This window comes from Sinocyclocheilus anshuiensis, unplaced genomic scaffold, assembly GCF_001515605.1.
Source record: "Sinocyclocheilus anshuiensis isolate Anshui unplaced genomic scaffold, SAMN03320099.WGS_v1.1 scaffold432, whole genome shotgun sequence".
NCBI lineage: Eukaryota > Metazoa > Chordata > Actinopteri > Cypriniformes > Cyprinidae > Sinocyclocheilus > Sinocyclocheilus anshuiensis.
The window spans coordinates 1,552,444-1,564,455 of NW_015557124.1; the positions used below are offsets into that span (position 1 = coordinate 1,552,444).

Sequence of the window (12,012 nt, forward strand, 5' to 3'; positions counted from 1 at the left end):
CAAACACACACACACACACACACACAAGAGAGTCATGCGGTGAGCCAACGGCCGCTCCTACGGTTAAAATAGACATAGTGCTGTTACAAAAGCCCCAGAGCTGGAGAAGAGGGAGGAACGGGGGCACAAGAGGACGGCTAAAAGGAAACACAACCACCATGTGGGTGTTTGATGACAAAATACACCTACGAGGGATTAGACAGCAGGACTCGCTCCGAGACCCTACATTTCTGTGTTTACTGTTATAAAAATACTGCAGCGGGTACGCCTACAGGTACAGAGCCATAGTAGGTGGAATATATATTGCTATTGTTTACTGTAACGCACTGTGATTAATGTACATGTTGGCTATTAAGCTGAATAAATTACTCATATTTTCAAACTTTGATTACATGCAATAATCTATAAATATTAAAGGCATCTCAGAAAAAAAATGTTTTCAAATATAGCTGAATGTTATATTTATTCATAATATATTAAATTAATTAAAATGAAAAATATAACAGTATTATATATTATTATAATATTATATGTGATCATATTTTGTTTTATAATAATTTAAAATAATTCTAATCATTTTTAATATATTTTAATCTTGAGTAAATATTGTATAAAATATAATATAATTATTAAAATGTTACAGCAATTTCATCAGCATATTCAGCTGAAAAAAAAAAAAAAAAAGAATATTAGCATCTGCAAATTATATATTTGCAAGAAAGAATGTTTTAAAATATTTAAATATAAATTTTATGGATAATATATATTTATATTTTTTATGTTTAAATAAATATATATATTTATTTATACACACTGCAATTTTGTAGTGAGAGACAAATGTCAAAGTTTATTTAAATTAATTCTAAACAACTGCAGTGTTATTTTAGCATCATTGAGATACTATTATAGATTTTATTGATCTTTTGAATCAGTTTTTATTATTTTTATTTCATTTTTATTTTAACGTTTTAATTATTTTGTGTTTTATCTATATGTCTATTAATATATATGTTTATTCATTTTCGTTTCAGTTTTAGTTTGAGTTATTTTAGCACATCAAGTTAAACTAAATTAAAATAAGAAATGTTGCCTTGGCCACTAGCTGAAATAATTAGATTTATTCATATATTTTATTTTATTTTAGTTACCTTTTACTTTTTTATGTTTTACTTTTAGTTTTAACTTCAGTTTTACTCAACTACAATAACTGCAATCAAAAACTGTAATACATGTATCTGCATTATGTATTGGCCAGTATTGATGGGAGTCAGATATATATAATCATTGTGCTGTATCTGTACAGATGCAAATGCGTTTTAGCATGCAGATCAAAGCACTTCTGTGAATTTTCTAATTTAATCTATGGCCGGCTATAATTTTTAGATCAAAGTATCCCAACAGTACTGTCCAAATTAAAGTCAGCAGCGCTCTAGAAATAACGTCTGTATTTTCCCTTCTAAAAAAACGTTATGCATTAGTATTCCATGCACACACTCTGCATGCAATAGGGACACGTGGCTGTTTAAAAGCCTCGGTTATGACGTTACGCCAGGATCGGGGAAGAGAAAAAGGGTGTAACGTTTAGAGGGTGACCCAGGGATTAATATAAAGCAGTGCGGGCGGTGTGTGTGCGTGGGTTTGTATGTGTGCAAGTGTGTTTTCTCTCACCTGTGGGAAAGAACGCAGCGGTGGGCTGCTGGAGCTGTGCGCTGGCCAAAGCCTGTTGGTAGTGCAAGACACTGGGGTTGAAGAGCGTGCTGGCCCCGTTACTCTTTTCTAGTGCCGGTCTCTTTGGTAGGGGCTGCAGGACTCCATGGGGAAACGCCTGAGCGTGAAAGAGTACATGCACGAGTTAAACGAGTTTTGCACCACTTCTATATCCATGCACATGTTGACTCAAAGCTGCATCGCTCCGTTTTACACAAGGACGACGACAACCGTCGATAGATACTTAAGCAAGGCACTTACGTTTACTAAATAAAGCTACTTTACTTTGAAAGACGACACAACATTCTTTCTTCAAAATTGACTACAATGTACTTGGTGACTTTTACTGTTTCTATCAAAACAAAGAACAAAGCCAAATTAAAAACTTCTGTGAGTCGCTACAGTACATTAAAAAGCTACATGCAAAGCAAAAGGTGAAAGGTCATAGTACCAGATCTACAGATGCCTCGAGGGGTCGCTTCATTGCTTTGGCAGTCGACTGAGTCTTTTAATAGCAGGCAGCGAGCACATGATGGCAGTGGGCCAATGGGATTCAAGCGTATTAACATACAGGTAACAGCAAGCAGAGGTGCATCATGGGGACAGCATTGCATTGTGGAATAGGTGAGAAGGAAAAAAACAAAAACAAAAATAATCTGAATGCAGTAATACCACATACAAAACAATAGGCATGCACATACACGAAAAAACTTCTCAAAGAAACATTTCACTACGTTCTGAATTAGTACGAAAGCACAAAGCATCTACAATACCTGTGTTAAAAGCGTCAGAAATCAAGAGTCTCACCATTTACCAATCAAAAGTCAAACACGCTAATGGGATTGTAGATATTAGTGTTATGAAAGCTCGCTGCATAAAACACACCCGACATCCGCTATCGAAGGGTTTCGTGCGCATATGGCGAATTAAAATCTAATGATGGCAAGAATGTCAGGTTGGCATCAACGTCATTTGGTTCTGTTCGGATGCAACGTGAAGTTGCACGGCGTCTATCGAGCGCTAATTAGGACTGGAATCCGCATGGGCCAAGTTAGTCAATTTGACCGGCGCTCATCGGGCGATTTTAACATGTGCAGCGAAAATGCTTAGCAAAAAGGAAACTAAAGGACACCGGAACGCCTTCCCTGACATTCGTTTCTGTCACAATATGTTGCAATTTCTTACCAACTAGCTACATGTAAATCGTGAAGGTCACGGAACCAAAAGAAAACAACTGATGTGAGTGATCACAGAATGTGGAGCTCTGTTTATTCTTATATTTGAGAACGTCCAATTTATGTTCTTTTACGCTGGACCTTTTAAAAAGCATTACGAGTTAATTTTATTGTGGCCCATTTTAATGTCTTTTTGCATTTAAATATTTATATGCAACTAACATTGCACACTGCAATATTCCTCACCAATAAAATGCCATGCAAAAGTACTGGTAATAAGAAAAGATGTGGCTCAATGGAATGATGGGCAGCAAAAAAGGACGCTTGAAATGAGATGACGCTGAGGGCCATGCAGAAATGCTTGAAATCAGAATAGCCACACACACACACACACACACACACAAAAAAAAGGATGTCGAATGGAAAAGAAAAAAATCATGTTTTTCTTTATAATAAAGTCACAGATTACAGCAAAAGGGTATGAGGGAAATTTAATGCTTCATTTAAAGACATTTTATTGCCAGGAAAAACATCTACGTCTGGATTCTCTCGAGCTCTGCTCCAAAACCTAGTGAGCTGCATTGTTGTCTACATAGGCTGCTACCTTCTCAAGCATATATGACTTATTTGAAATACTCTACATAGGCAGCAACTTAGTGCACTAGGCATACAGCACTTCTCATGCAAAGTGCACTGGAGTCATAATTAGTCATTCCAAAATAGTCTGAATTTTCATTGCAGCATTCACCAATAATGAATAAAATTGTAATTTGTTATGATTTAACTATTTTAGTGATAGTTTCTGTGTTAAAATAGAACTGTATTCCTCTCATTGTCATCTTAAGTTTTTTCGCTGAGCTTGTCGCAATACATTCTGGGATTAAATTCTCCCTGAAGGATATTTGCTGCATGAATTTATGCAAAACAAGGCATCTTGGAAAGCAGCATAATAATGCACAAATCTTTTGGAACAGTCTTGGTGTCACGTTTACGATACAGTCTAGTGCGGTCTAGGAAGAAAGATCAGTAGGTTTAGGAACAGAGCTTGCAAGTATAACTTTTAATAAACATCAGAATAAGATGCACTTTAATTGTGCATATTCTTGTAACCAAGAGTTGAATGTTTTGCTCCCCTCCGCCAACATAGAGAACCATTAAAATAAATATGCCACCCACGGGGATTTATCATACAGAATTACATAACCTTCCACTGGTGAAAAAACTAAACAAAACAAAGAGAAACTAAAAGGCAAGAAAATGAAGAAACTATAACTGTATCATCTGACTTCTCTGGGGTCGCATTTGGGATCGATTGCATCAGCGTTCCTACAGTAACTGGCCCGGTTTGAACCCTAGAAAAAAATCTGCTTTGTTATCTGCATTACATCATAATCAGGAAAGCACATCGCACCTTGAGGCTAACAGTGTTTTACCCTGTAGCCAAAGCTGGTGGTTTGGCTCAGGTCGCTGAATGCTCAGGAAGCCCAGGGCTTTATTTTGACTCTTGTTTTATTGTTATGGCTGGTGAGCCGATACTGTCCTCGCATCACCCTCTGACCCAGATGTCACAGTGGAAAAAGACAAAAGGTTCAGGGCAAAAGCAAAAGCGAAAATGTAGTAAACAGCAAAACGAATGAGGCCAAGCGTGTGAGTGCCAAAACTAAAACCACACCAGCGTGAGATGTGGAAGCGGAAAAGCTTGCTGCCTAATACTGTGTCTACACCGCAAGCGAGTGACACGACCAAACTATATTCACACCGACGCATTGTTTGCGTCGAGATTGTTCACATTTTAAACAGAAAGCTCTCTATGTTGCGTCACATTGTAAGCTTGCAGGACCAAACTATTTCCTTACCGTTATAATCAATGAAATAAGCGTGGCAGTGCAAGGAAACAATAATTTTCCCATTCTAAATGGCAAACTCATGCATGTCGCATTTGTTGCGTCGCTTTGTGAAATTGCAAAGTAGACAATTGAATTGATTATAACAGGAGCGATCTAGTTTTCCTGCATTGCATTCCTTACAATGTCGAACAAAGTATTCGCTTTCATTATAATCAACAAAGCTGTCGTATTGTGTTGCTTGCAGTTTTAACAGCTTTAGCAGGAGCAAAACAGTTGTCTTGTGTTGCTTTGATCATTGCAGTGTAAATAAATCTAAACCGCGTATCATAATCAGTGCTAGAACTGTTCACCACAGTCTAGTGATGCAGTGCGACAAAACTAGATCACGGTTTTTGTCATCAGCTTGCAGCTTAATTAATTTTAATGGGGAAAAGCTAGTTTTCTTGTAAGCACATTATTTGTGTGCAGTGTAGAAAAAACTATATTGCTCTCATTCTAATCAAAAAAGCTGCACTGCAATGCAACAATGCACTGCGACAAAATTTGATTACTTTATTATAATAAAAAAGCTATCTGTACCACTAACTTGCAAGTTTTCTTACATCTCACCGTTCTCTTCTGTTTATTATAATGGGAGTGATCTAGTGTTGTTGCACCACATACCTTTCATGCCGTATAAGCAAAACAAGTTCATTCCCATTATATGAAACAAAGCTATATCTACAAGCATGCAATATCAAGTTTCATTGCGTCACACCACTGGAAATGTGGACAGTTTTGCTGATTATAACAGGAGCAGTCTAGTTTTGTTGTGTTGCATTGCTGTCTTGCAGCATAGAAAAAAGATGCAATCAACAAATCTGTCTACACTGCAAATGTGCAATACTGGTTTTGATGCATTACTCACTTGCAGCACACAGGGTTTCATTGGTTTTTAAGGGAGCGCTGCTGCTTTTGTTGCATCGCTTGCTTGCAGTGTAGACAAAACTAGAATGCTCCCATAATCACCAAAACTGTCTATAATGCAAGTAAGCAATGCGACAAAATCGAAATTGCATGCATGCAGAAATTGCGATGCAACAAAACTTGATGGCACCTGCTATAATCAAAGCCATATACTATATGTTGTGATGGTGACAAAACGCAACAAAACTCATTTGCTGCAGTTTTTTTGCATCGCTTGCAGTGTAGAAAAAACCTAGTATGCTCCCATAATAAATCAACAAAACTGTCTAGGCTGCAAGCGAGTGATGCATTAAAATTGCATGCATGCAGGGATTGCAACAAAACAATACTTGATAGCGCCTGTTATTATCAAAGCCATACACATCAACGAAACTATATTTTGCAAGTAACGCAATGCAATTAACATTGCATACATGCAAAGATTGCGACGCAACAAAACTTGATCGCACCTGTTAAAATCGAAGCTATATACATTGCGAGTGCAAAACACAACAAAACTCTCTCTTCGCTTTGGCATAACGGTGCACAAAACTCTCTGCGTCATTTGCTTGCAGTGTAGACAAAATCTAGAATGCTGTCTAAGTTGCAAGCAAGCAATGCAACAAAATTGCATGCATTTAGAGATTGCGATGCAACAATAACTGTTATAATCAAAGCAATATAAATTGCAAGACGCAACAAAATTCGACATCTCTTGCTTACAACTGCATGCAACTCGGTGTTGCAGTTCTGTTGCAATGTGTCGCTCACTTGCAGCGTAGACATGCGTTAGAACTTACAAACGAGAGCAGCCTGGCATGCAGCCCAAGATACTGTTTCGCTTGGATAATAGATGAACCTGTGCATTCATGTCAGTTTGGCATGAAGATGCCATCCATCTCCTTAATTTAATCTTGACTGATCTGAGGAGAGCAGGCCTCCCATTGGGCAGAGAAATGGGGAAGTAAGCTGCCCCGTGACCTTGTGCAGTCAAGGGTGTGAGCAAAGAAGCTTTTAAGCCATTGTGCTTATTATATTAATATCCTATTCCTAATTATGATCGCATCAGTACGATACTAGATGGATAAGAAGGGAGAGCGATTTTTATCACACGGCAGTCTTCTCAAGCAGCTTGTCTCATTGTCTCTCTCTCTTTACTCACCCTCTTTAATAGGACTAAAATCCTCCCGGGACGAGATAAGGGAGTCGACACCGATTTGGTACGCAACCCCACCCAGATTCTAGAGATGGGTCATGGCTATATAATAATAAAGCAGTGCTCCACATTTAATGTGCTAACATCAGATATCTCAATCGCAACCTCCGCGGGCACGTCACAACATGTGTTGTCAATTGATTTTATCGTGCACAGAACCGAAAACGGTTTCACAATTCTAAGCACTGCCTTGGTTACGATTCAATGTGTCGTGACAATGCGGTAAATTAAATTCTGCTGTACATTAAACGCAGCTGGTGAGGCACGGTGGTGTAATTTGAAAACTTTATCACGTTAATGTTTTGCACAACATGACTCTTTAAACGTAGAATTGTATGCATGTCATTTTGAAATCAATTGTGCGTGATTAGCTCACCATGGCTGCAGCGGCGGCCTGTGCTGCGACGGCAGTCTGGTTGGCCTGATGCTGGGCTGCTTTGATCTTGGCCTGCAGGTGCGCCGGAGGGTGGAAGTACTTGCACTTCTCGCGCGAGCAACGGCTCTTAATGTAGTCCATGCACACGGTGACCGTGTTGTCGCTCGTGTCGATCATCGGGCTGTCGCTAGGATGGGCGAAGCGGCAGTCGGTCTCGCCGCGTGCGCAGTTGCCCCGCTGAAACTCGCGACACACCTGGACGCAAACCAACACACGCAGACAAAACAAACAGGGAACACAAAAGAAATATGCAAACAGAGACGTGAGTCATTGAAGTTTCAAGGCTCTTATGTATGAGCACAGGTACATAAATAAACACACATCGAGCTGAATATTAACAAAGACAGTGACAGCCTCTCGGTGTGGGAGGGCCGCAGAGGAACCGAGCCTCTTATTATCACAGACATCAGTCAGTTGCTAAGTGATCGCACATTTAGTGACACACACACACACACACACACACACACACACACACACAACCTTCAACTGTTATTGTTTCAACCACGCTGATCATCTTGCGAGGCAGCGCTGCATTGAAATGCCTCGCACTTCTTTCTATCCTCCTTCTCACACTTTTCCGCAATAAATTCAGCTCCGTCTTTAACATACAGATGAAAGCCTTTGGTTTTCACAAACTTTAAATCTACTTCAACGTTGAAGTTCGAAAATCTCCCAGTGACCTTGACTTTGTTCAAATGTTTAATGTTCAGAATCTAACAAAAAATTATTAATTTAATATTTACTTAATGAATTATGACTGGTCTTCTTTCTTGCATACTGACTTATTATTGGTCTTTATTTTAAATTTGGATCAATTTTTTTTTTACATTTATTTGCACACTGAATTATGATTGGTCTTTTATTTTCAATTATGATTCGTCTTTTTTTGTATATAATAGCATACTGAATTACTGCATACTGTTTTTTTTTTGTACATGATTGTTCTTTCTTTTGAATTATGATTGGTCTTTTTTTTTACATTTAATTGCATACTCAATTATGATTAGTCTTTTCTTTCTTTCTTCATTTCTTTATATTGAATTATGGGTCCTTTTTAATTATGACTGGTATTCTTTCTTGAATACATTTGCATACTGAATTATGATTGGACTTTTCTTTATTTGAAATTATGATTGGTAAATTTTTACATTCATGAGCGGTATTTTTTTTTTTTTTACATGGCATTTTTACATAAAATTACATACTGACTTGGCCTTTCCTCCCTTTCAATTATTTGCATTATTTTGCATTATGACATCTTTTTTGGCCCTTTCATTACACTGCACTATGATTGGTCCTTTTTTTTTTTTTTTACATACATACTTTTTTTTATGACATATATTTGCATAGTAAAACGTCTTTCCTACATCTTATACTGTCCTTTACTTTGTAATTCTTTTGGATGAATGAAATGACGGCCTCATAATGTCTCTGTGTGAGGCGTTACCTCGAGTTTGTCTGTGCGCAGGAGCTTCTGCGTGGAGGATGAGCTCGGCATGCTGACCGGCGGGCTGCTGGGGACAATGACAGGGGTGCTGGGGAGCATCTCTGTGTGGACCAGACCCATGCCGTGGCTCATGGGAGTCAGATACGGTGCGTAACTCAGTCCAGGGTTCGAGCCCAGACCTTGGCTGACAGGAAATGTAGGCTGTGAAGAAGACAATTAATATGAAAGAATTGCAACTTGCCAAAAAAAAGAAGCAGTTTACCCAAAAGTTTCTTCATCAGATTTGGAGAAATGTAGCATTGCATCACTTGCTCACCAATCCTCTGCAGTGAATGGGTGCCGTCAGAATGAGAGTCCAAACAGCTGATAAAAACAGCACAATAATCCACACCACTCCAGTCCATCAATTAACGTCTTGTGAAGCCAAGAGCTGAGTGTTTGTAAGAAACAAATCCATCAAGATGATTTTAAACTTTAAACCGTTGCTTCCAGCTAAAATACGAGTGTTTTTACTATAGTCCATACTATAATTATGATATTATTATACTATAATCCATAATAATGCTTCCTCCAGTGAAAAAGTCCATCTCCTGTTGTCTCATATTTATTAACATATTTGTTTAGAACTATTTTGGACTATTTTGGCTCGTAAACAGTGCTGGATCTGTGCAGATTTCTCTCCTGATTCAGACCAGACCACTTTTTCACTGGAGGAAGCGTTATTATGGATTATGGACTCGTATTTTAGTTAAAATCGTCTTGATGAATTTGCTTCTTATGGTCTGGAGTGGTGTGGATTACTTGTGATGTTTTTATCAGCTGTTTGGACTCTCATTCTGACGGCACCCATTCACTGCAGAGGATCCACTGGTGAGCAAGTGATGCAATGCTACATTTCTTCAAATCTGATGAAGAAACAAGCCGATCTACATCTTGGATGGCCTAAGAGTGAGTACATTTTCAGATAATTTGAATAACTATCCCTTTAAGTAAAGTAATTATGAAGAGTTCATTTGCAAAAACAGATAACTCATCAACAAAAATCATGTTTTTTCATTGTGCATTCCAATTAATCTCAATCAAACTGCAGTTGGGTTATTTTGATTAGGTAAAAAATAACAAAAAAATACAGCTAATTAACACAATAAAAAACATGATTTTTGAAAAAAAAAAAGTTATCTGTTTTTGCAAATAAACTCTTCATATGCATCTAGACGTGAAGACGGTTCTTACCACTGGTTGCATGGTGGTGCCGGGGATCATGAACTGCATCTGCTGCGCCAGCATCGCTGCTGCGGTCTTCTGCTGGATGAGGTTGTTGCGTCCGTTGATTTCCAGCTGCGTCTTCAGATGCGCCGGGGGGTGAAGGTACTTACAGTTTTCTCTCGTACACCGACCCTACGGCAAGAAAGATCAGGAAAATTAAGCATCTCAGTTGTTTCTCCTGGAGAGAAATTAAAACTTTTGCTGATCTCTCCTGTGAAAAAGACCCCAATAATCTCGCATTTATCTCAGAAGAGATCTCAAAAGAGTCTCAACTTCAGCAAAAGTCAGAGATCTCAAGTCTTAATGATCTGAACTGCTATTTACATTAACTTCATAGCTCTATACTCTAACTATTTGACAACTATTGACTCATTATATACAGTAAACATGTTGATTACCTGCAAAAAAAATGTAAATCAACACAGAAACGACACTACAACATACATGAAAAACAAGCAGCAATGCAGTGAGGATGTCTGCTTCATACTGCAATATTTATTAAGGAGGCCAAAGTTAGACGAATATTCTGCACAAGGTCAAGCGTGTGTTTGCATTAAACCTCCACTGCAGGATATCCAGTGACACGGGAGGCCAGACTGATACCGGGATGTGAGAAACAGTGGAGGAGGGGTTAAAAACGCAGCGGTAGCACATACTGCGGACATGCAGAGACACAGAAAGAGAATCTCACTGCCTCTGCAGATGCTGCGTCGCCCTGCATGTGCTCTACAGCATCAGCTGCTCGATGGAGGTGTGAGATCTCCACGGTAACCTTGAGCACAAATATCACACACTCATGCTACTCACAAAACAAGATAACTGAAGCAAACGGAAGAAAACAACCACAGATGTCATTAATTAAAATAATAAATGCATTATTGAAACTTTTAATTTTCAGATTATAAATATATATATATATATGTTTTATAATATACATAAATGACACTTTTCTATTTCTAAATTGTTTCTTTTATTTGTATTTAATGTCTCTGCAAAATGTCAAAAATAAAAAAGAAATATTTTCAAATTATGTATGTTTACATTTTAAGAATTACATAATTTAATTACACACATTTGCATGTTTTATTTCTGTTTTTAACGTCTCTGCTAGATTAAGAAATACTAAAAGAAATATTTTTAATTTTTAAATTTAAATTTGTAGAATTATATATTTTAATTACATATTTATTTCTAAATGATGTATTTTTAATGGCTTTATTTTATACAATGATTTCAATATTTATTTTATTTTATTTCAACATTAATGTTTTACATTTATATATTTTAATATAATATTTAATATTTTAAATATTTTATACAATGTATTTTACATTTAAGATATCTACTAAAATATTGCTTTACTTGGCATAAATTAAATGCAAATTTAAATTTAATTGCATGAACTTATTTTTAAAATACTACGGTTTAATTTTTTAATTAGTGGCATTTGCAATCAAGCGCTATTAATGTTGTTTTTAATATATCTGCTAAATAAAAAAAATATATAAACTGGTAGATTGCTTTACTTTGGATAAAAGAAATACAAAAATAAATCTAATTGCATAAACTTATTTTTACAATACTACAGTCTATTTTTTTTTTGTTCTTTATTTTTTGTCTTTAGTTGTGTTAGCAAAGTCAAGATCACTATTAATATTGCTTATGCTTTTTAAAAAAAAAAAGGTTTTTAAATTGTTTTTAATCTTTGCTGATAATTCGTTGGAGTGCCACTACCTTTAAAATACATAAATACAGCCAATTTGACATGTTTTGAATGAAGATTGATGATTTAACGCCATGCGAGCTACCTCGGCTATATTCATGGTGAGAACGAGGTTGGTTAAGTTAAATTAAGTTTTTCAATTTGATCTTAGATAAAAATCCTAAAACTAAATCTGGCCTTACTTTATTAAAAATCTTTCTCTAACTGTCAGATCATATACCGTGAAACTATCCTGACACTTTAACAAGCT

The 12,012-nt window shown here is 36.9% G+C and overlaps 1 protein-coding gene across 12 annotated transcripts in view; it reads right to left on the minus strand.

Moving 5' to 3' along the window:
• Positions 1-12,012, minus strand: part of LOC107677847 (muscleblind-like protein 2a) — an 84,177-nt gene that overhangs the window by 9,745 nt on the left and 62,420 nt on the right. For 8 of the 12 annotated variants that reach the window (XM_016472897.1, XM_016472896.1, XM_016472900.1 and 5 more), the window contains exons 3-7: positions 10,007-10,171; positions 8,774-8,974; positions 7,267-7,521; positions 2,159-2,212; positions 1,669-1,825 (exon numbers count right to left, since the gene is read on the minus strand). In XM_016472897.1, the coding sequence (XP_016328383.1) occupies positions 1,669-1,825; positions 2,159-2,212; positions 7,267-7,521; positions 8,774-8,974; positions 10,007-10,171 (832 nt within the window). The remainder of the gene's footprint in view (positions 1-1,668; positions 1,826-2,158; positions 2,213-7,266; positions 7,522-8,773; positions 8,975-10,006; positions 10,172-12,012) is intronic. The other 4 variants (XM_016472904.1, XM_016472903.1, XM_016472907.1 and 1 more) reach the window with 1 other exon arrangement.